The sequence below is a fragment of the Lycorma delicatula genome, chromosome 2 (genome assembly GCF_047948215.1).
Source record: "Lycorma delicatula isolate Av1 chromosome 2, ASM4794821v1, whole genome shotgun sequence".
NCBI classification, from domain to species: domain Eukaryota; kingdom Metazoa; phylum Arthropoda; class Insecta; order Hemiptera; family Fulgoridae; genus Lycorma; species Lycorma delicatula.
The window spans coordinates 84,106,526-84,129,535 of record NC_134456.1 but is presented as its reverse complement, the minus strand read 5'-3'; the positions used below and the strand labels follow the sequence as shown (position 1 = coordinate 84,129,535).

The following is a 23,010-nucleotide window of genomic DNA, read 5'->3' as shown; positions in this document are numbered from 1 at the left end:
ATACTTGAAATTGTTATTTTCAGCTTCTAAGGAAGAAATTTGGAACTGCAATTTACTCTAATGACATTACTGGACTACTTATTTAGTACTGAAAGGGCACTATTACATCACATAAATCTGTGGAAATCATCACACCAAGATAAACAATGTATAAAAGTGATTCTGTCATTTGAGATTTGTTGTACTAGGTAAATGAATGGATTTCTCATGTCATCTGTGATGCTCCAGTACGCCCCTTGGATAAATGCTGCTTAAAGGTTCATCTAATTCTCCCTGATTGTCTATATGGCATTTCATTGTTCATTAAACAAAGGCAGAATAATTTAATAACAACATTTTTCAATTCCATAACTCTGTTAAGGCTTTTCTCTGAATTTTGATATTTTTGTTGCTGATCAATTTTTGGGAACATTTTTCAGTTCTGTTTTAATTACAAGCAAATTTTACATGAAGTAATTAAAACTTATGTATTTTAAATATTTCCTAAATTTAATTTTTTTCATTGCTGGATTTTTTTTATATCTACCTTGGTTTAATTGATTTTTCAGAAAGTAGTTTCTCATTATAACCATATATTGTTGTTTACACTTTTTTTATGGCATTCCTACAGAATTACGTAAGTGGATATCACAATAACACCAACAATTGTATCAATATACTTCAAAAAATCCTGCACTAAGCAGTGATAATGACAAGGAAATGAAACTATCTTCAAGTTTTCAAAGAGACATTGTAATTTTTAATTTAAAAAATCTTGCACTAATTTACATGAAAAGATTTAAAATGGAGCCACTAGAGGTGCTTCCTGTACAAAGTAAAAGAAGAATCATAAAAAACATTTTACCTAGGAGAGAGTAATGATTGAGCACCCATAAAAAAATATACACCAGTCAAATTGTAAACAGCTTCTTTAATTAAACTTGTAGATTACATTTGTAGTATATAATCATTTTGAATATGGTTTTCAGGGTGATAAAACTACCTTATTATTCATCCACAGAAAAAAAAAAATATTGGAAGCCTTCTTATAGTTGTTGCATGAATGACTGATATGAATGTAGTCTCAACATCAACCACAATGAGAAATAAAAGTACCTGAATGTCAAGTATATACGTTTTTAAAAACACTCTGCTTTTATATAAAATGATACATTGTATTTTATCCATTGACATTAATATAGTTTAAAATACATTGCAGAAAATTCTTAACTATTTATTAGATTAAGAAGTGCTTATTTATATTTCCAAGAACTTCAAATAGATGTGTAATACTCATATATTTGCAAGTAATGAGAAAAACTGTACTTCTGCATGAAACACTATTATTCTGTTTACAACTAAAGCTATTTTTATCCTTCATATCACTGCAAACAAGACAAATTTATTGCAGTTTTGCATTAGCTCTGAAGTTTTTTGTGACAAAAATTAAGTGATTCTAAAAAACCGTTGATCAATTTCATAACCTAGCACAGGAAAGATTGAAGTCATCTTAAATTGCTTTTATTTAACAAAAAACTTACAAATTTGCAACATGTTTAAATTTTGTAATAAAGAAATTATTTAGTAATTGAAAAAACTTATGAATATATAAATTCAGTTAGTAAAGTGCTTAAATAATTAGTAATTTTCATTATTAATCCATACTAATTAATTAGTAAATTTTCACTTAATAATTGAAGTAAACATTTACAAAGTACAATACTTTAGAATAAATAAATAGTGTAGTAGAATGTAAATGATTTTATAATATTTTAGTAAACAAGACAGTGTTCCAGAGCATGCTCACATGTTTTGTAATAGTGATTCCCTACCTCTGAGGAAGTCCTTTAGTCAGGTACTTTAAGTTCCAGAATGTATATTAATAACCAGAAGTACATTATTGTATAGAAAAATGTAGGTATGTATTTAATAAATGTTAAATTATTTGGAATAAATGTTAAAAAACTGTTGAAATAATATCCGTTAAAATATAATATTTCATATTTTGTAAGTCTGTACGTTGAGTCCGTGAAGATTGATAGAAGAAGGCTGGAAGAAGACTGCCTGAATGTAGTGGGGGGCTGTGTGTATGGCTTATACAGTGTGTATGGAGCTGCTTAATCGAAAAGGAGCTGTGTGAACTGTATGGAGCTGAGAGCAGCCAACAGGAGTGGAGCTATGCGAAAGGAGCTGTGTGAACTGAATGGAGCTGCTGAATCGTGTGAAGCCAAGTTAATTGTCAGAAGCAGTGTCTTAACATAACTGCCCACCAAAAATCATATGATTTTTTATTTTTATTAAAATGAAATATTAAAATAATAATATGAAATGATAATAATGCTTGATTTATAATCTATAATTATATAATGTAGTTAATGAATAAATAATATAGTATTCGTGAATATAATGTATAATCTAAATGTGAATTACAATATATGTAAATTAAATTATAAATACTAATACAGTGTTTATGAGTATGTTAGCAATCTTAATTTATGCAGGTCTAGCCCTCTGCTTGCCATGATGAATCATAATTGGACAGATTGAAAAGAATTAGTTTGCGATAGTGGTAGTACATCACACTATAACCGATGTCACTTTGTTCTTGGTTTGAATGTCCTGATTGTGGCCTTAAACCTTGATAAGGATTAACGTTTATTTTTATTATTAATATTAATGTTAAGATTTATTATTATTAGATATAATATTATTATTTATTATTATATTTATTTATTATTATTATTATTAGTATTAATGTTAAGATTTGTTTTTGGTACACTCGATTTCCTTTGTTGTAAATTGAAGGTTTTCGTTGGCATCTGTAGGTTTTTGTAAAATCAAATCATTCCTCTTTATGGGTTATTACTTTCTAATTTAGAATCATTAAATTTGTCCATAGGATCAGTGTAATGTGTTTCGTAGCACAAATCTTACATCAATTTTTTGAATAACATTGGTGGAATGGCCTTTCCGCAGACAATTAGAAAAACAATTATTATTTTCCAAAAAGGCTTTACGATCATTAACGGACAAGTTTAAAAATTCCTTACATTGATATAAGTAATGATTTGAATAACAGAATGAACATTGGTTAAAGTTAAATTTTGAATAAAAACGGACATTTTTTTTTATATTGTTTGTTATGATTTAAGTAAAGCATTTGGTAAAAGTTTTAGTTGAATTATTGTAGCGGTTTACTTTGACATTGTTTCCTGTCCTCACTTGTGTATTTGAAGTGTCTACGTTAACGTTTTCTAGAAGTTGTTTTCTCGTGTTGAGAAATTGTAGTCTTTAATTTAAAAAAATTTTTAAAGTGTTTAAAGTTGGGAAACCTTTGATTTGACAATTTCTCATTCCATAATCTTAAAGTGTTATTATCCAATTTAGATGGGAAATTGGACAACGATAAATTCATATGTATTAACAGGAAGTTGCATTGTTTCAAGTAAATTTACATGTGAGGATATTTTGTTAATAAAATTAGACAAAGTATCTACAGATTTTCTTTTTGTGGAATCTCAACTTACGATGCAATTAGCATTATGAGATGCGATTAAATATTTGTTATCAAATTGTACCTTTAATAATTCTAGAGCAGTTATATCATTTTTGTTAGATGATTATATTTTATTAGATGATTTTTGATTATTATCATTTATTAAATGTTGCAATTTACATTCTGTAATGTACAAGTCTTGTTCGACTTGTTTACTACCCAAAAATATATGATCATCAAATTCCATTTCTATTTTTGATTGAATGATGTTATATCTGTCTTTCAAATCAAGAAGATTCCTTAACTTAATTTTTAAGTGAATTCTGTCATCTTGTGAGGCATTAAATTTATCAGTAAAGTTGCAAATTATTGTTATAGAAGATTTTACTGATGCTATTTTTCTTATTAATTGCTCCAATTCCATAATGATATTAAATAACTTAAATTACAACATGAAATGTTAAAAAAGTAAATTAAACGTGAAATGAATCAATGATGTTATATATATGATGAAACAATGCAAATTAAATGTAATAATAAATTAAGAAAGATGTTACATAAATATTGTTGTAGATCTAGATGCTTGTAGTCCCTTTATGCAGTAGATTGTTGAATATAAAGATTCTTGAATGGTGTTTCTTCAAAAATGTATATTATATATATCTGTGGTTGGAGAACCAAAAAGTATGTTGAGATAATATCCACTGTGGTGTAATACCTTGATTAGGACAATTAATCTCTGTATTTACTGTTGGTTCAAATAACAAATAAATATGAACTTTAATCACTTCATAATTAGATATGATCCTTTAATATTTGAATGAATAATACAAGGTAATAGTATGTATAAATGCTTTTAATGATTCCATACATGATACATTGTTAAAGAATATATATTATATTATATTTTGTAAGTTTGTACGTTGAGTTCATTAAGATTGATAGAAGAAGGCTGGAAGAAGACTACCTGAATGGAATGGAACGCAAGGGTAACGGGAGTTTACCACCTCGCTACTAATCTCAGTACCTGGATGAATGTTCCTTGCTGATGTGTCTTTCTTTAATCAGTCAGGTCATTATTTGTTTAATGGTGGCTAAAGATTTTCTTGTTTTATTTATGGATGGAGTTGGTTTTTGCATTCTGGTCCATTAGACCAATGTGAATAATAACTGGGTCTGATCATGGGAGACTAGGTGCATAAGAGCCTCATACTCTAGTGTAATTTCCCTTCAATCCGTTTGCTGAAGTCCTTTTGGTTATAGTGCTTTTCAGATTTGCAGGAATACACCTGGAGCCCTAGTTTTTGGAGGAAGCAATATGCTCCCTTCCCTGGGGAGAGTCACATGTACTGACTGAAGTAAAATTGTAAGTTAGGAAAGGAAGGTGGGTAATTGGTAAAGAAAATTAATTAATTTTTTCATTCTGGCTGGCCTTCGTGCTGATTTTCTGCTGGGCTCAGTCGGCCAGACTCCAGTCCATGGTGGTAAGTCAGGTTTGCCTGAATGTAGTACAAAGCTGGCATATATAGTGTGTATGGAGCTGCTGAATCGTCAGGAACCGAGTGGATATGAAAGGTGCTGTGTGAACTGTATGGAGCCACTGAATCATGTGGAGCCAAGTGAATCAGCTGGAGCTGTGTCTCAAAACAACTAACTTGTTTTGTTTTTGTTTTTACATTTAACAAATTAAGTAAGCAAATAAATTTCCGCACCTAATTCAAAATAATTAATTCTTAATGAATTATTTTATATAATTTTCAGCAATGACACAGTATCATTGTGAATATCTGTGGCTTTTTCTTTTTCAGATGATTTCTGATTCTTGGTTTAGCCAAGGAACTTTATCTGCAGTCAAACAACATGAAGGAACTGCATTTGCATATATATTTGCACATGCAGGCGAATTCTCAGTAACACAAAAAATTAGTAATTCAACATTTAAGTACGGTAATTTGATTATTTGATGGAACCTTTCATTCACTTTTTTATTAAAAATAAATATTTTATTGAAGGCTGTAGTCAAGATAACAAATAATTTAATAAAATATTTTATTAAATATTATTTCACTATAACAAAACGTTTTTGTTAAAACAATTTATGAATGTTGGACACATGGTTTGTGTCCATGTTTAACTATTTTTTTAATATTCTGTTTATATGCTACGCTATTATTTCAATGTTTTATAAATATCATTTATTTTTGATAATAGATTATGTATTTCTGAAGCAGGAAAAGCATTTTCTGAAAATATAAAGGTAAGAAATATAACAAAAACAGACATTTTTTGATATTTGGTTTAAGTAAGATACTTGCTTATGGGACCTTACTGTCAGGCAATATTTTAAGGTCAAATTCAAGATTTTATTTATAATCAATAAATAATTTATATATATTATTGGTGAGCTGTTTGTTTGGAAACATTCATCCATCAGAAAAGCTAAGTGAAAAATGTAACATTTAATTGTGCCATATACCACCAAATTAATTTGTAGGATTTTGCCACTTGTTAATCTCCTCCCGTGCTGATTTTCTTCCAGTCCATCCAGCTCAACAGATTTAATTAGACAAAGATGTGATAGAATTTTACAACTATACTAATAGCAGTGCTGGAGATACGAGGGTTATTTTTTTCAAGGTTCGATCAGTCGCGAAATAAAAACCCGTGCCAAAATCGGATCAACCTTTGCGCATATGTGTTACGCAGCATCTCTAGTATGGCCTTCAATCACACCGCGTCACTTCGTTTAGTTATGAACACGCAGCCAGCTCGTAAACATGTCTACAACGATAGCATCTACCGCCAAGTGTGAAGTGCGTGCGGTAATTCGATTTCTTCAGGCTGTGGGGTGTAATGCAGCTGAAATTCATCGACAAATAAGTGAAACTTCAATAAGTGACAGCAAAGTGCGACAGTGGTGCAGGACGTACAGATGTTCATGATGCAGGCGGTCAGGGAAGGAAGTGTGTGTCAACCGATGATCTCGTTGAACGAGTGGATGAGGCAATTCGAGAAAATCGTCGGTTCACAATTTATGTATTGAGTGATTCGTTTCCTGAAATTTCAAGGTCAGCTCTCTACACCATTTTGAATGAGAGACTTCAGTACCACAAACTGTGTACGAGATGGGTTCCCAAGATGCTGTCCAACCATCACAAAACAACGCCTTCCTAACATTTCTCCAGCGCTACCACAATGAAGGAGAAGATTTTTTGAACATAATTGTCACAGGGGACGAGACACGGGTCCATTTCGAAACTGAAGAAACAAAAGAGCAATCCAAACAGCGAATGCATTTTCATTCTCTCAGTAAACCAAAGAAGTCCAAGCGAACCTTCTCCAACAGAAAGTGTATGGCTACTGTGTTCTGGGACCGGAATGGAGTTATCTTGGTGGAATTCATGGAACGTGGCACGACCATCACTGCAGCCTCATACTGCGTGACTCTTCAATGTCTACGAAGGGAAATTCAGAATAAGTGGAGAGGAATGTTGTCATCAGGCATTGTCTTTCTCCATGACAGTGCTCGGCCGCACACCGCAGCTGTAACAAAGAAGCTCCTGCAACACTGGCCAGGAAGACAACATTTTGGCACAGACATTGAGCTGCAGACCAGCGTAGAAACATGGCTGAAAACAGAGGCGGCTTCGTTCTATGACGGGAGTATTGGAAAGTTGGTACCACGCTACAACAAATGTCTAAATCGGAGTGGCGACTATGTAGAGAAATAGCGTAACTATGTAAGTACTTGTTACAAATAATTTTTTTTTTATTCTCACTGGTTTTAATTTCGTGACCGATCAGACCTTGGAAAAAATAACCCTCGTAGATATTAATTTGTTGATAAGTTCAAGTGTACTGAAACACACCCTTAAGCTTATAGCTTAAGTGTGTGTGTGTGTGTGTGTGATATGTGAAAATTTTGTAGTGTGAAAAATGCCTTGCCAGATCAGGATTTGACCATCCAGATGAAAGGTACACACTACAATCCTCCTGTGGAGGTTGTCTATTATTTTTATATTAATTAATGTTTAATATGATTAATTGTTGATGTTTCAATATTTAAATTTACACAGCAATGTATTCATCTCTCTACAGATCCTCCATATCTAGTTCACTAGTCACCAGACTAATTTAGGGTTTAGGGTTGCTATAGTGTTTAGCACTCATTTACTAAAAACTAAAAATTCTTGTTTAGCTGTCAATAATAAAAACATTCTTCCTTGTTAAATTTGAAAAATTGAAAAAGTGTGTTATAAATAAGCTTTTATTTTTTTTTAAATCATACTCGCCCATATAATATACAGATTTACAATAATAAATTCCTAGTTATTAACTCTGCATAACTAAATTTATTATTTTTATTGTAGGTGTCTCTCATGTAGATGATTTGATTTATTTATTCCCATTGAAACCATTTGTGAAGAAGGATAATGGTTTTTCTGAAACTGATAAGAAAGTATCTGAGACAATGGTTAAGCTATTCACTAATTTTGCCACTTACGGGTAATTATAATAATTAACATTTTATTTTTATGATTATTGCTAATTAAACACAAGTATGTATACTATAAGGGTGTTGTTACTGTTTTTATTTTTAGCCAAAAATTAAAAATGTTGTATGTAATCATAAATTAGATTAAGTTTGAATTTTTTTAAAACTCTTTATAGATAAATAAATATTTCATTAAGTTTGTGTGTAATAGATTACGTTGTACAGTACATAGTTCACATCAGCAAAAGGCATCAAAAAATCAAGTCATTACCGCAGGTAACAAATAAACAGTGGGAATTTTTATTAATATGACTATCACAAAGAACAAAATCAAGAATTAGAAGTAAAATAAAAAAGCCCTAAATATAACTCATAATTAAATATAATTCAAGACAATAATATAATAAAGTAAATAGAAAAATGCATTCAAATTAATTAATGGTTAATTACTTTCATTGTAATGTATATAAAAAAATAGATTACAGATTAATTTTTTTTAAATTAATTGAAATTTTTACAATATTGACGTTGCTAGTAATTCTGTACCAATTTTTACCTTTTCCATTTCTTTTAAAATTTTTTTCCATAGATCTCTAATGAATCAAACTGATAAAATTTATTAACAAAAACTGGTAGTGTTGGAGCTGGTATGAACACATTTCCCAGATAATTTTGGTTAATGATTATAATGTTGTTTGACGGATTATTGTCATGTGACAAAATTAAACTTCTAGTTTACCTTCTTCACTGCTTTTAAAATAGTGATTTTTGGCAACAATATATTGTCCATTTTGAATCTTTAGAAAATTTCAAAAACCATATCGTCATTATCCTACTCCATGGTGATTAATGCTTCATTTCTTAATGGTTTTTTCCATAAATAAGAGTAGTATAAACAATAACAGCTAGTATTGTTACATACACAGAGATTAATGAATATTTTTCTTAAATAATGATTATTTAAAACATCAAGAAGTAGCATGATTTATGTAACATGTTATATAACATTGGAAAGGTATTTATTAAGATAAGAGTATGTTTCATTTGGATATTACAAATTATGTGTTCTGAAATAAATACAATCATTATTTAAGTTAAAATCGTTATTTAATTAATATATTAGAAAATATAAAACTTATTTAACAATTTCTTACCTGTATTTCTGCATATCTAGAAAAACATGTTTTTAAAAAAAAATTTTTATAATTGATCATATCATAGATGTACACTTTCGAGACATAATTAAAAGGGTTACAAAATCATATTGGAAAACAATTTTTTTATATTTAAAATGTGATGTAAATTAATCCCTGGTCACAGATTAATAATCAGTAGAAGTCAAAGACAGACTAAAGCAAAGATGAACATTACCTCAGAATATGTTTCTGCCCTATATGTAATTATTGTTCCTACCATCGTTGTCATAATAATTATTACTGTAACTTTGAGATCAAAATAATCACAACTAACGTTTACATTTTCCAGAAATCCCACTCCTGACAGTAAACCAGTTCAGTGGAATCCAACTAATAAACCCGATAATGAATATATTTTTATTCAAGGTGATAACTACCAAATTAAAAAAAATTTTCTGCAGGAAAGAGATGATTTTTGGAGCACTCTGGAGTGGAGGAATAAATTATTTAAAGGAACAGATACTATGGTATAGATTAAGTTTGAAAAATAAGATTGCATAACTAACTGGATTAAGTTTGAAACACTTTTTCACAGATTGCTATGTTATTTAATCGGTTAATATTTCATTAAATCTTCAAAATAATGAAGTAAGAATGTAGTGTATTAAATAAAGTTTTGGTAAAAGTGAAATATCTTTTTTTAAAGAAATCTATTTGACTCCTTTTTCCTGTACATTGCATGAAAATTTGTTTTCTTCCAAGTCTTCACTTTACTGAAAACAAGAATAATAAATTACTAAAAGAAAAAAACTTCAATTTTGGTGAAAATTTGTGTACAAATTAAGAAAAAAATAAATTCCATTTGGTGAAATTCAGCTCCTGTTAAAAATTTGTACTCTTTGTTCTGGAGAAGGTTACGAAAAAATTATTTTTTTTTTGTTGTAAATATCCATAAAAATATTACTTTTAACAAAATATGATCTATAATTTTTTGGTAGTTGAATTAATGAGAATGGAATCTTATTTTAATCAGAACAATTTCAAAATAGGAAAAATGGGAGATTTCACGAAAGGATAAAGAATGATTAAAAGATGCAAAAAAAATAAGAAATTACTTAAAAACAATAAAAATTACAGATAATCTTAAAGGAAATGGGTGTTGTCATCTTATAAGTGTAACTGTGAGTAGAAGAGAATGGAGATGGACACAGTACAATGAACCTAGCTCAGAACAGATATGAGTAACATATGATATGGATTGCTAATTATTACTTGTGACAAAACTAACCGAACTATGGTATTTTCAGACTTCTAAAATAAGACATTTTCAGCTCTGAGTCATACATTTGTTTTTATGTATGTTCAATCCTGTACATCTAATACACCAACTTCAATGAAACATTTTTATTTTTAGATTAAGTTCCCCTACAAAAGTGATCTGTAATAAACTTTTTCACATAATTTGAATTGAAAAATTTCCTACTGAAGTTATTATTATTATTTCCCACTTAATTTTGATTTAATTATATGATTTTTAAATATAGATGATTTAAGTAGATTTTTAATTATTTTTGTCGTCGTCATTGCATTAAGAGGATCTACATCATGTATTATATCCTGTTGTCATTCTGGTACATTAAGTCTTAGTATATGAAAAGAATTTTATTAGGAAAATTTATAAAAAAAATAACATATTTCCATGCTCCAGAGAAATTTAGCTCGTAGTAAAACTTTTTTAATATTGTTTCTATGTTTTTTTTTCGTTTTTGTCAAGATGCAGGATTCTATTTATGTTACTAGCTAACAGCTTTTATTTAATAAGACCAATGACAAACTATTTGAAGGTTTATCCATAAATAAAAATTAAACTGCAAAATACAAAATGAAATAAAACTTACAACACTCAGTAAAAATTAAAAAATAGTATTTCTTCATTTCTTTTAATTTCAATTTCTAAGATACAGTAAGTTGATAATACTTATTTTCAATTTTATTTCAAATATAAAGGAGAATTGAAAGAATATTACTTTATAAGTTTTAGTGTGGTTTTAATTATTACTTTAAAAATTTTTTTGGACACTTTCAGAATATTTTTTTCTGTTCATCCATTGTTCAAAATGGTAAATCCTTTGTTTTACATTGAAAGCTATAATTGGAATACTCTTATGTTTGTAGTTTAATATTTTACAGTGAAAGTGACAAAGTTACTTAAAATATCCATACATTTTGCAGTCATGACAAAGATTAAATTTCAAAGCAATGTATTTTAACTATGCAAATTTATAAAAGTTCCCAAGCTTTTTTTTATTACTATTTTCATATTGTAACTAAATGGTTCTTTCTTTTTCAAAGTACTCTCTTTTGAGGGGCAGCACCAGTCCCAACACGTTTGCCACAAAATAAACAGTTCATCTCATCTCATTAATTGAAATACACGACATTACAATGTAACAATATATAAAATATAAACATTAAACAATCATTTTAAGAAGTGAATCAACGCGTTTTATTTAACATAAAGTCTATATGTATTACAGTATTTAGAATAGTAGAATAGTGGACGTTATTCGACTCACACATTCGTGAACATGCAGTCTGGTTAAATCTTAACTAGTTGCCATATGCTGTGGTTACTGTCGTCGAGCGCGACGCTAGCCGGTAGATGTCGGGGAAACTTGCATCGCATTCCTCCCAAAGTCAGCTGACCGTGCAACACTCCGATCACAGCAATTTTGCGGCCCACCACCCGCACGCGACTTTATAAGCAGCAAAAGGCAAAGCGAGAGCTACTCTCACCGACCACCAACAGGAGTAGAACAAGAAGAAGAAAGTCCCTTGGCCGACCCGACGTTGGATCTCGCGGGTGATGCCCGTATCCCGCCGGAGCAGCAGGCTTGGCCGGCCCGGTACGAAGCCCCGTTAGCAGCAGGAAGCGTAGATGAAGGCGGAGCCAGACGAGTACCGTTAGGGAGGACCGTCTCGGCCGCGCCGGCAGAAGACACCCGACACTGCGGGCTCTGGGGGCCACCAATGTAGAGGGGCCCGGCTGCCGCTGAGAGAAAGGTCGGTTCAAATTCCAATGAAATACGTTCATATGTACATAGGTCTAGAAACGCTTTGTCTTTGAGTTACGGCTAGCGAAAATTTTCGCCCGGATTTCAACTCTTCTAATAGAAAGAAGCCCTACTGTAATTTTTGGGATCCAAATTAAGGAGTGAAGTTGGTGGTTTCTTATGTAATTTGAGCTGTTAAATAAGATAAAACAAATCTCGGAACTGTGACTCCAGTAGTTTTTAAGATATCCGACGTAAAACATAAAATGAAGTGTTGAAAAACAGTCTTTTTGGGTTTTTAGTACAATAGTTTGTTAAATGATTAATAAATTGAAATATTTGGTAAAAAAACTTGTAGAGAATTTAATTCTGAGAAAATTAATGTAAATACAACAAATAAAAAGTAAATAAAAACTTGTTTTATTGAAACAAAACAGACGAAAAGTGGTCAGAAATTCATATTATTTTTTTGTGTACCTAAACATTATTCTTAATACAGCAAAACAAAAAATAATAAAGTATATGAAATGATAAATGAGAACAAACCTCAGTTATAGTAACTGTACAAAATTCCCTCCTTCACAATGTCCACAGCACTTTGCCCGACGTAAATTATTTCCGTTTTATCTATCGTTTTCATATGCCCCCAAATGAAGTGATTAGTGGCGTTAAATCAAATTAACTTGGTGGCCAATCGTTCGGTCCACCTCGTTCAATCCAGTTTAGGAAATTACCATTCAAGTGATTTCTAGCTAGTAAAGAAAAATGTGGCGTTGGACCATCGTAATGGAAAATCATTTGCAATCTAGTTTGTAATGGTACATCCTTCAAAAAAGTCGGTAAATTATTTTTCAAGAAATGAACGTATGCATCTTCCGTAAGGTTTTCATTGAAAACAAACGGTCCCAATATTTTTTCATAAATAGTTTCCACAGAAACTGCAAAATAAAATCATAATATAGATAAAAAAAAAATCAAAAGCCATAAAATAGTTTCCACATAATCATGTGGATTGTCTTCGCTCCATAAATGACTATTTTTAGAATTGAAAACTTTATTTCTCGTAAAAGCGGGTTCATCAGTAAATGAAATTTAATTTACATTATCAGCGTTGTCTAGAAGCCAATGACCCAAGTTTAACCGCGGGGGGGTGTAATCTGTTAGTCGCAAATTTTGAAGCTTCTGCAGGCGGAATGGATAAAGATTTTCTTTCTGTAGAATACGCTACACTTTGTTTTTTGACAAACCAGTGCAACGTGAAATTCGCCTTTTAGTAGTGCCTGGGATTCGCTAAATATGGTGAATAACACTATTTTCATCATTAACACGATGATTTACTTGTAGTTCAATAGAAAACGAACACGTTGGAAATGACAGTTTCGTACGTAAATGCTGATACCCCGAAGATTGTTTAAAAAGAATGTTTATTAGGTACAGAAGGAGTAATACGATTTTCTGTATATTTCTCGTCTGTTTTGCTTCAATAAAAGAACGATTTTTAAAAGTTTTTATTTACTTTTTTTTCGGCTGTATTTTCATTTTCTCAGAATTAAATTCTCAACAAGTTTTATTACTAAATATTCGGCATCTATTAATCATTTAACAAAGCTATTGTACTAAAAAAAAAAAAAGACACTGAATTTTGTGTTTTACGTCGGATATCTTAAAACCTACTGGAGTTACAGTTCTGGGACCTACTTTACATATTTTCCAACTCAAATTACATTAGAAACCACCAACTTTACTCCATAATTTGGGTCCCAAAATTACAGTAGGGCTTCTTTTTATTAGAAGAACTGAAATCCGGGTGAAATATTTTGCTAGCCGTAACCGGAAGACAAAGCATTTCCAAACCTGTGTTTATATGAACTTCTTTCATTATTTTCACCAGTAGAACATGTCCTGAATATTCCTTCTTGGATCACAAGTATAATCAGTTGGAACACTATTTTTTCTGTTTTCTTGGCTTGAATACAAACGATTCAGTTACACGTACTTTGTTGAGAAATTTCACTTTGATTAAATTTCACACCTCTGTAAAGGCCATACTCGATCGTAATACCCGTACGTCATTAAGAAAGTTTGTTTCAATATTACTTAACGTAAAAAAAATATTGTTTTTTTGGAAAGTAGAAATTAAATTAAATTTTAAAAACAGCTAGAAATAAAAGAATTTATCCCATTTCCACGCAATTCTTCTGTAAATAATGGTTTTAAGAAAATTATCAGTTTCATATCATGTCACAATCGAAATGGACTTTTCATATTGATGGATGTTTCATTTCATGGAATCGAATTGAAAATAAAAAAATCTGTTGTAGACACTCCATGACTTCCTTTTGAGTCTATTAAATTATACATACCCATTTTTAAAAAAATGAAAAGTTCATAAAATTTTATTTCATTTATAACTTGTTTTTTTGTTGTTTTTGTTTAAAAAAAAGATGAAGTCGAATTCGAACCGATGTGCCTTCCCCTTTTAAGATCCAAATATTTCATTAATTAAAATTTTATTTGACTATAACTCTGGAACCAATGAAAATAAGTACCACTTATGATATATCGTTGAAAAGCTCTCAATGAGAGCTTATTACTTCAGTTAAGAAAAAGCCCAAAATCCAAAAAAATTGGATTTTGAGCCTTTTTATTAGACACTTTGGTTCAGTCGATTCCAATCAGAAGGGGAGGTGCACAACTAGAAGTAACAACAGTCCTGAATTCAAAATTTCAACATCCTATCGTTTTTGAGTTATGCGAGATACGTACGGACGTCACGCCGAAACTAGTCAAAATGGATTCATGGATGGTCAAAATGGATATTTCCGTTGAAATCTGAAAACCGAAATTTTTCGCGATTACTTCCTTTACTTCGTTAAAGGAAGTAAAAACAATGAAATTGGAAAAGCTGAATAAATATTTAACATATTTAAAGCGAAATAAATGAATGTAGCAGCAGTATGTCATTTAATTTTTATAACAATAATGTTTTTTATCCGGAATTTTTGGATTCGGACCCAGCTGGGGTTTTTTATACCATTCTAAAATTAAAAAAAAAAATTTTTAATTAATTAAATTGCAAAAAATTTAATTTCTTATACAAAAAAGGATTGTAAGGATAGGTAACTGTAATTAAGACTAAGCTTACAGTTTCTGGAGAAAAAAAGTGTAAGTGTACAACATTGTTACTTTACAGAATAAATTATCGAAAGATTTTGATAATCTTTTAACAAGTAAATTTCGAATGCATTCGTAAGGTGAAATGCAATAAAAATTCATACAGTACATTTTCTTCGTTCATTTCTAGCGCGATTTTTAAACCGGATTTACAAAATTTATTTTGAGTGCACCTGTTATCCAATATTGGGCGACCATTATGAGACAGCAATTTTATTTGAATGGTAATAAGGAAATTTCATCAGAATCATTTATTTGAAATTTTAATTAGATTCAAACTGAAGGATTTAAAGTAGTGATTTACTGCATCACACGAGAACATATACATTTGTAATGAATAACAATCCAGAAAGTCGTTTTTAAGAAGCTTCAAAATAAAATAATAAAATGAAATTTAGATTTTTAATATATCCTGTTAAAATTATTTTTGAAAACTTTTTACTTTTTATGCATTAAGTTTGAAACATTAAAACCACTGTTTTTTAACTGGAGTTAAAAATTTCCTGAGTGCGTTAGATTTAACTATAGAAAATTGATTTCATCCGAAACAGTTTTTAAATAAACGTAATTAAATTATATTTTATTCCATCATAATGTATTAACTGGATAATAACTTTTGAATGTTAAATTAATGTTGTACACGTACTAATAAATTAGGATGTGGAATTAAGCTTTTATTGTCTTTTTTTTCAATATTGGCGAATAATAAATCGTTGAGTAGTGTTTAGCATATGGTAATAACTGAATGTAGAATTTTTTCTCTCGTTAATGAATTAGTAACTAATCTTTATATTTTAGTTTTTGCATTGTCACCACGACCTGGTTGGAGAAGGGATAATCAGCATAAAATGTAGAAGCACGTTCAGGGATCTGTTCATTTCATTTTACTCATTTAGAATGTACGGAATGTATCTGTTTTATTTTTTAATAATTCATCTTCTTTTGGGAGTCAATTCGTGCGTTAAGGTTGAAACTGGACCTTTAGTGTGTACCCCGCAGGGAAGAATTAAAGGTACTTGGAAAACAACTATAAACGGAAGACTGGTGGAAGCATATTTACGAATTCCGTACGCTAAACCTCCTATTGGTTCTTTACGTTTCAAGGTAATACAACTAAACGATAATAAACAAAATTATTATTTTAAACGTGCGATAGACACGGTACATAAAATCCGATTTTCCTACTATTATAAGATTTCATCGTTTTTCTAATCAGAAACCGATACTTAATTTTTTTTAGATTAGAGACGCAAAAGAATTTATTTAAATATGATATCGTTTTTCTGGGCATTTATTATACAGGGTTATCATAAAAGAATGGTGCGGTTTAGAACATGGTTTAAATTAAAACAGAATTACTTACAGTTTATGTTTTTTATTTTTCAAATTTGTCTTCTCAAACATTTTTTTACATAATTTACAAATTTCAATATGTGCGCTCTTAGTCGCTTGACAAATGTCCAAACGATACTCAGCTTCTCTCCACACATTAGTTAACATTTCTTCGTTACTGGTTGTCATTGCTTCATTAATCCTGGTTTTTATCCCTGTTTTTAATCCTGGTTTGATGTATCCCCACAAGAAAAAATCGCAAGGTGTCAGGTCTGGACTCCTTGGAGGCCAAAGTATGGGTCCTTGCCGGCCTACCCATCGATCTCCAAATTTTTCGTTCGAAGCGTCCGTGACCGATGCATTGAAGTGCGGGGGAGCACCATCTTGTTGGAAATGAAGTTGATGAATGTTTTCGAGTTCATCCAGCTGAGGAAAGCAATAATCGGTTAACATGTCAAGATACACAACTCCATTAATTGTTTTTTCAGCAAAGAAGAAAGGCCCTATTACACGATTTTTCATCACACCACACCAAACATTAACTTTAGACGAATCGCGTTGTTTCTCAATAATTGCGTGTGGGTTTTCAGAGCCCCATATTCGTGAATTGTGTCTGTTAACACATCAATTCACATGCAATGTAGCTTCGTCTGTAAAAATTATATCGTCTAAAAATGATTCGTTTCAACTTATTCTGTCCAACATTTCAACAGCGAAATTGTAACATTTTACACCATCATCGGGTTTCAATTCCTGCAGTATCTGGATTTTATAAGCGTGTAATTTCAGTTTTTTATGTAAAACTTTGTGAACTGTTGATTTTGGAATACCTAATTCGACGGGAGATGGACTTCCCAGGACTTCTAATTGCCGATTGTCTTAATAGGTTCAACCGTTTCGTCTGGTACACTTGGTCTGCCGGTTGATTTCTGTTTCTTAACTGATCCAGTTTCTTCGAATTGTTTGAACCAACGTGTTATTTTTGTGTGGTGGATCTCTTCCGAATTCACATCGAAACGCACGTTGAACTAAAATTACGGATTTTAATTCAGGTATCAATAAAACACACTTTGCTTTGTCTTTATCCGAGAACATAGTAACTCACAAAACTCACCGCAACACACTTTTGGGTTGGAGGCTTTCACGGATACCAATAAAACACCTAGAAATTTCTCTACAATTCTTCTCTACAATCTTAATTACTGAAACCGCACCATTCTTTTATGATAACTCTGTATATAACTGGTACGTGTGATGATGTAATTATTTAAACTAACTATATCATAGTGTATGTAATATCTGAAGGGTCTGTGCTATGCTATGCCATCCCCTCCGTTGCTCTTTACATCACTCGACGACTTCTCACAGCAGCAGCCAAAGTAGCGTATTCCAAAAGTCAGATCATTTAATTTGCAATGACTTTCATCGTATCTAACTATATATCACTATTATAGTTATGAAATATGTTCTGGTAATTTGTTATTACAAATAAAATTATTTACGCCTATAATTTTGGTCAAGATGTATGTGATGTAATTTATTTATTTATTTCTTGAAAGTATATGTTTTGTTTTAAAGTATGTTTTAAACTAAAGTTTTGCTATAAATAAACAGTAACAGTGACGTAATACAAAAGTATATGGAATGAGTTGTTTATTTATTAAAGGCTATAATGTACGATTTTCTTAGACGCCACGTAATTATTTACGAAAATTATTTCTAAATAGCACATACGAACCAATAACTAATATTCGTTTGACCTTTGAAGGCTTACAAAACTACAAAATAAAAATATTAAATTGTCAAAGAAATACATATGCAAATAAAGTGTTAAAGAAAGGTGAATAAAAGTAATATATAATTATAATTATTATTAAATTTATTATAAAAATTTTATGAATACTACAGAGGTATTTTAACTTCGTATATAATAAACATGAAATTAATTAATTGAAACGTTAATTCGTACTGTATTTTATAAACGTAAGACATAAAATGATTTCATACAAAATAATTTTATGAAGTAGCTCAAATAAATAAATTAATACAGTAGAATAAATAAATAACAGATGAAATAAATAATTAATAATTAAATGATAAATTTAAATAAATAATAGCAAAAACAAATGAATACGGTAGAATAAACAGTAATATAAAAATAATAAATACAATTCTGTATCATTTTAGGGGTCTTACTTTTGTGGCAAGCAGTAGCACGTTTTCTACATAGCGAGTTGGAGTGGGGTGTAGAGGCAGCTTGTAGGGAAGTCTCGCCTTTAGATTTTACATACACTATAAATTTTTTTTTTGTTATAGAAAAATTCTTAAGAAAAAAAACAGTTAAGATTTGTAAAAAAAACACTTAAAAGTAAACAATACTTTTTAATCCTTTGTAACTTTTGAATTCTTGGAAGTCAGCGCAAAGATGAAAAAACAGTTTTCTGATTTATTTTTAATCCTAATTAATTTGACTTAAGGGCCGGCAAGTCCGTATCTCTAGCCATTGAAAGCTTTGTCTATAACTTTGAATAGTTTTGAAGAACATTAATTCCTGGAAGCCATATTTGTGGCTTGAATAACACGACTTGTAGATCACCGTATATTTCCCTTATCCTTGATCCTATTCTTCCCCATTATTGATTCTATAGACAGAGAGATCTGAGCTCTCTATGTTCTACAGGATTTCATGATCTGAAGAATTAGTGTATGTATTAATGCAGTAGTGGAGCTGTTTGTGAACCGAATCGAGGTTACTGTTTCCAGTCCAGTGGGTAAACAATAAAATTAATGGTTGTAGAGTATCAGGTAGAGCCGTTGTTTTATGACTCAGGTAGCGTCATACATCTAACTCAGTTCATCTGTTGAGCTGCTACGGTGGAACAAACATACATACATACAAGTTAAGTTTAAAACTGAACGAGTTCTGTTGTTAAAAAACTAATTATTTTTATACAATTAATGTGCATTAACTGTTAATAATTAAATAACTATTTAATATACATTTAAATAGTTTTACATCATTATGCGCACATGCTTACTGATTTATAATTTAGGACGATGTTCATCGAACGAGTCTTGTATAAAGACTAACTAATTGTTGTCACAATTAATAAAAGGTGCAGTTGCATTATATTCTTTCACACGGTGGGTTTTCCCGGAAACTAGAGACAGGCAACCCACGTGGCTTTTGGAGTGTAATATATCATCTACTCTCAGGCTATTCTCAGTAACATAACTTATATACATACACACATGCTAAATGTATTACATTACTTTTTTTTCGTGTAAAAAAAAAAGGTATTACTTTAACTTGATATTAGGCACTTTGTTTATATTAATTTGATTTTCTTCCTAATAAATAGTCATAAATGAAGTAAGTAAATATTGACCAAGTTTGTCGTTAAATGCGGATAAAGCTTGTAAGCAATCTTTTTTTTTTTAGACTTCAAAAAAGGAGGAGATACTAAATTCAACAAATAGTATTAATATTTATGGTAACCTCAAGCGTTATTCTTCACCAAATCAACCGATTTCCATGATTATTTTATTTTGAAAAAATCACTCAATTGGTTTCGTAAGATTTTTTTTAGTAAAATTGGATTTTCCTCGAAATAGAGATTATTTTCGTGTTTTATTTTGTTGTTATATTTATTTAGTATTACGTTTTTATATTGCTATGATACACAGCTTGATATAATCTTCATGAAGTAATTTCATGAGAAAATTATTTGGAAACCGTATGGTAAAAATTAGTTCGTAGTTGCACTTCTTTTTTTTTAACCTCCGGGACCACCGTTATGTATTGCTTCAGAGGAAAAGGAGAATGATATGTAGTGTGTGTGAAAATGCCGTGCCTGACCGGGATTCGAATCCGGGACCTCCGGATGAAAATTGTGCATTTTCCTAGTTGCGGATTTTTTTCTTTTTTTTTTAACCTCCGATCCACCGTTAGGCATTCTTCAGATGATAAGGTGAATGATTTGTAGAATATGTAAAAATGCTATGTCTGACCGGGATTCGAACCCGAGGTCTCCGGATGAAAGGCCGAAACGCTACCACTTGCGCCATGGAGGCCGGTTCCTAGTTGCACATTAGAAGAACCTTAGTTCACGCCCAGTAATAGCTTCTTATGCTTCTTTCTAATTTGTTTTTTTACCACTGTGTAGATTTTTCATTTCTTATGAACGGCTTTATTCATATGGGTAGCATTTTTTGTAGGCATCCCGTATTAAACAAAATAAAACAATAATACATTTTCTTCTTTAAATTTTTACCTTTAGATGTCTGCATCAAATAAGCGTAGTAAGATATTTATACCTTTTAAAAATTTTCCACCGGCTTCAAGAAAGAAAAATTAAATAAAACATTTAAAGCTATTATATTTCATTATAGAACGAGGTTTATTTGGTTTAAATTTTCCCTAATTTCATATAATTACTTTTTGTATGAATATTTTAAATCAGCTTATTTAATCAACAAATATCTGTTTCAGAAACATATATAAAACTGCAGTAAAGTTCAATTTATTGTTTGGTATTGTAATAATATAACAAAGAATTATAATGCTATTACAAAAACGTTGTTGTGTAGATAAACATTCATTATATTGTTAACTATTATTATATTGTTATAAGGTAAAATATTTTATTTAACAAAAATTAAGATAAAAGGTTTTTTATTAATACAGATGTAATATGAACAGATGTTGTTGATTTGAAGAAAAAATCGTTTGCCTAAAATAAAACTCTTTGTATTATATTTTACACAAAGCCTTTGTCGATAAGGTTACTTTTTACAATCAGATTCTGTGATGTCGGTAGTTCGATGCTGTACAAAACCATTGCTTCTGTATCTTCTTAAAAAAATTACTGGTTAGATACTATAAAAATATGTATTGCTCATCTCTTTTGATAATATCAAAACGTTAAAAATAGATGCTAGTTTTCTAGTGAATAGGATCACTTTTAAAATTAGGAAGCATTTTGAGTATTTTAAGATAAAAGAGGAAATAACATCAGAAAGAACTCCATTGATAAACTTAAAAGAAATTCAATAATTAAATCAAATAATATATTCTTTAATAAATAATTAAAAATATCAAAAAAGTCTTGATTGACTCTTTAAAGATTTTAATTTAGAGACGGTTTTTTAAAATATCAGTTATGTTCCTTCACTATAACCTTAATCCATTAAAAAGAGACAACTTTGCAGAAATAAAATTAAGTTTTGATTTTTATTACAAAAATAGTTTGGATTGGTTTGAAGGGTACATAATGGTGGTTCTCAACTCCACGACCCCTAAAAAGTTACAAAAAAAAAAAAAATACATATATATAATGAATATTTCGTGACTCTTCAACCCCAACCCGATAAAATGTAGTTAAAACTACTTAGCCGTGTTGATTGCGACGAACATGTACAAACATGAGTAATTTACAGGTTCCAACTTGATGTGTACGTGCTCCTTGTAATTTGGAGTGCCTGCATAATATTCTCTATGAGGGCGTCGTGTTCGAACATGCATACGATACGTCGTGCTCTCAGCAATGTAAAAGGGGCGTAAAGGATTGCAGAACATCAGTTTAGTTTCGAATGTGAAGCGAGCATCTGGTAGCTTTTTTTAAGCTTTTTCATTTAAAATAATAATAACTGAGGTTTCGGTTTTTTAATGTGCGGTCAAACGGTGTAATTGTTTTTTCTTTTAACTTAGATTCTTATGCAAAATGAATAATTTGTGAAAAGACGAAGTGAGCCATCTACATCTATTGAATCGATTGATAAAAAGATAAGCTTTTACAATGACAGTTCATTTAAATTATGGTTTTACCATATCGGATGGAAAGTCCTCCCCGATGAAAGCATGAAGCCATCAAAATTAATTCGACACTTGGAAATTAAACATGCGGATCATAATAACAAACCCTTTGAAAGAAAATTACATAGTTTGAGAAATCATAGTTTCTATTTGTAAACCAAGCCGTACTGATAAAAGTACACTTGAAGCATCTTGTCTTGTAGCATTAAAAGTAACTAAGATATCCAAACCCTATACAATCGCTGAAAACTTGATATTGTCTTTGGCAATTGTTATGGTCAGTGTTTTAATAGGCGTGGAAGAAGCAAAAAAATTGAAAAAAAAAATCCGCTTTCTAATGACACAGTATCAAGGCGAATCGATAAGATGGCTGCCGATGTTCGCTAACAGATAATTCAGCGAGTGAGTTCAAGTGAATCTTTTAGTATTCAGTTTGATGAATCAACAGATGTGACAAACATTTCTAAAATTCTTATGTTTTGCGAGATATGAATGCGATAGGTACAGATCAGTCAACCGATCGGGTTGAT

The 23,010-nt window shown here is 30.5% G+C and overlaps 2 protein-coding genes across 3 annotated transcripts in view; both read left to right on the top strand.

Moving 5' to 3' along the window:
• Nucleotides 1-9,791, top strand: part of LOC142318962 (juvenile hormone esterase-like) — a 76,543-nt gene extending 66,752 nt beyond the window's left edge. For both annotated transcript variants that reach the window (XM_075355677.1, XM_075355676.1), the window contains 3 exons: nt 5,284-5,422; nt 7,846-7,981; nt 9,456-9,791. In XM_075355677.1, the coding sequence (XP_075211792.1) occupies nt 5,284-5,422; nt 7,846-7,981; nt 9,456-9,639 (459 nt within the window). In that variant the 3' untranslated portion in view covers nt 9,640-9,791. The remainder of the gene's footprint in view (nt 1-5,283; nt 5,423-7,845; nt 7,982-9,455) is intronic.
• Nucleotides 9,792-16,190: 6,399 nt separating this feature from the next.
• LOC142318965 (esterase FE4-like) overlaps nt 16,191-23,010 on the top strand; it is a 40,824-nt gene continuing 34,004 nt past the window's right edge. Inside the window, exon 1 of the mRNA XM_075355681.1 lies at nt 16,191-16,437. Coding sequence (XP_075211796.1) covers nt 16,231-16,437 — 207 coding nt within the window. The 5' untranslated portion in view covers nt 16,191-16,230. The remainder of the gene's footprint in view (nt 16,438-23,010) is intronic.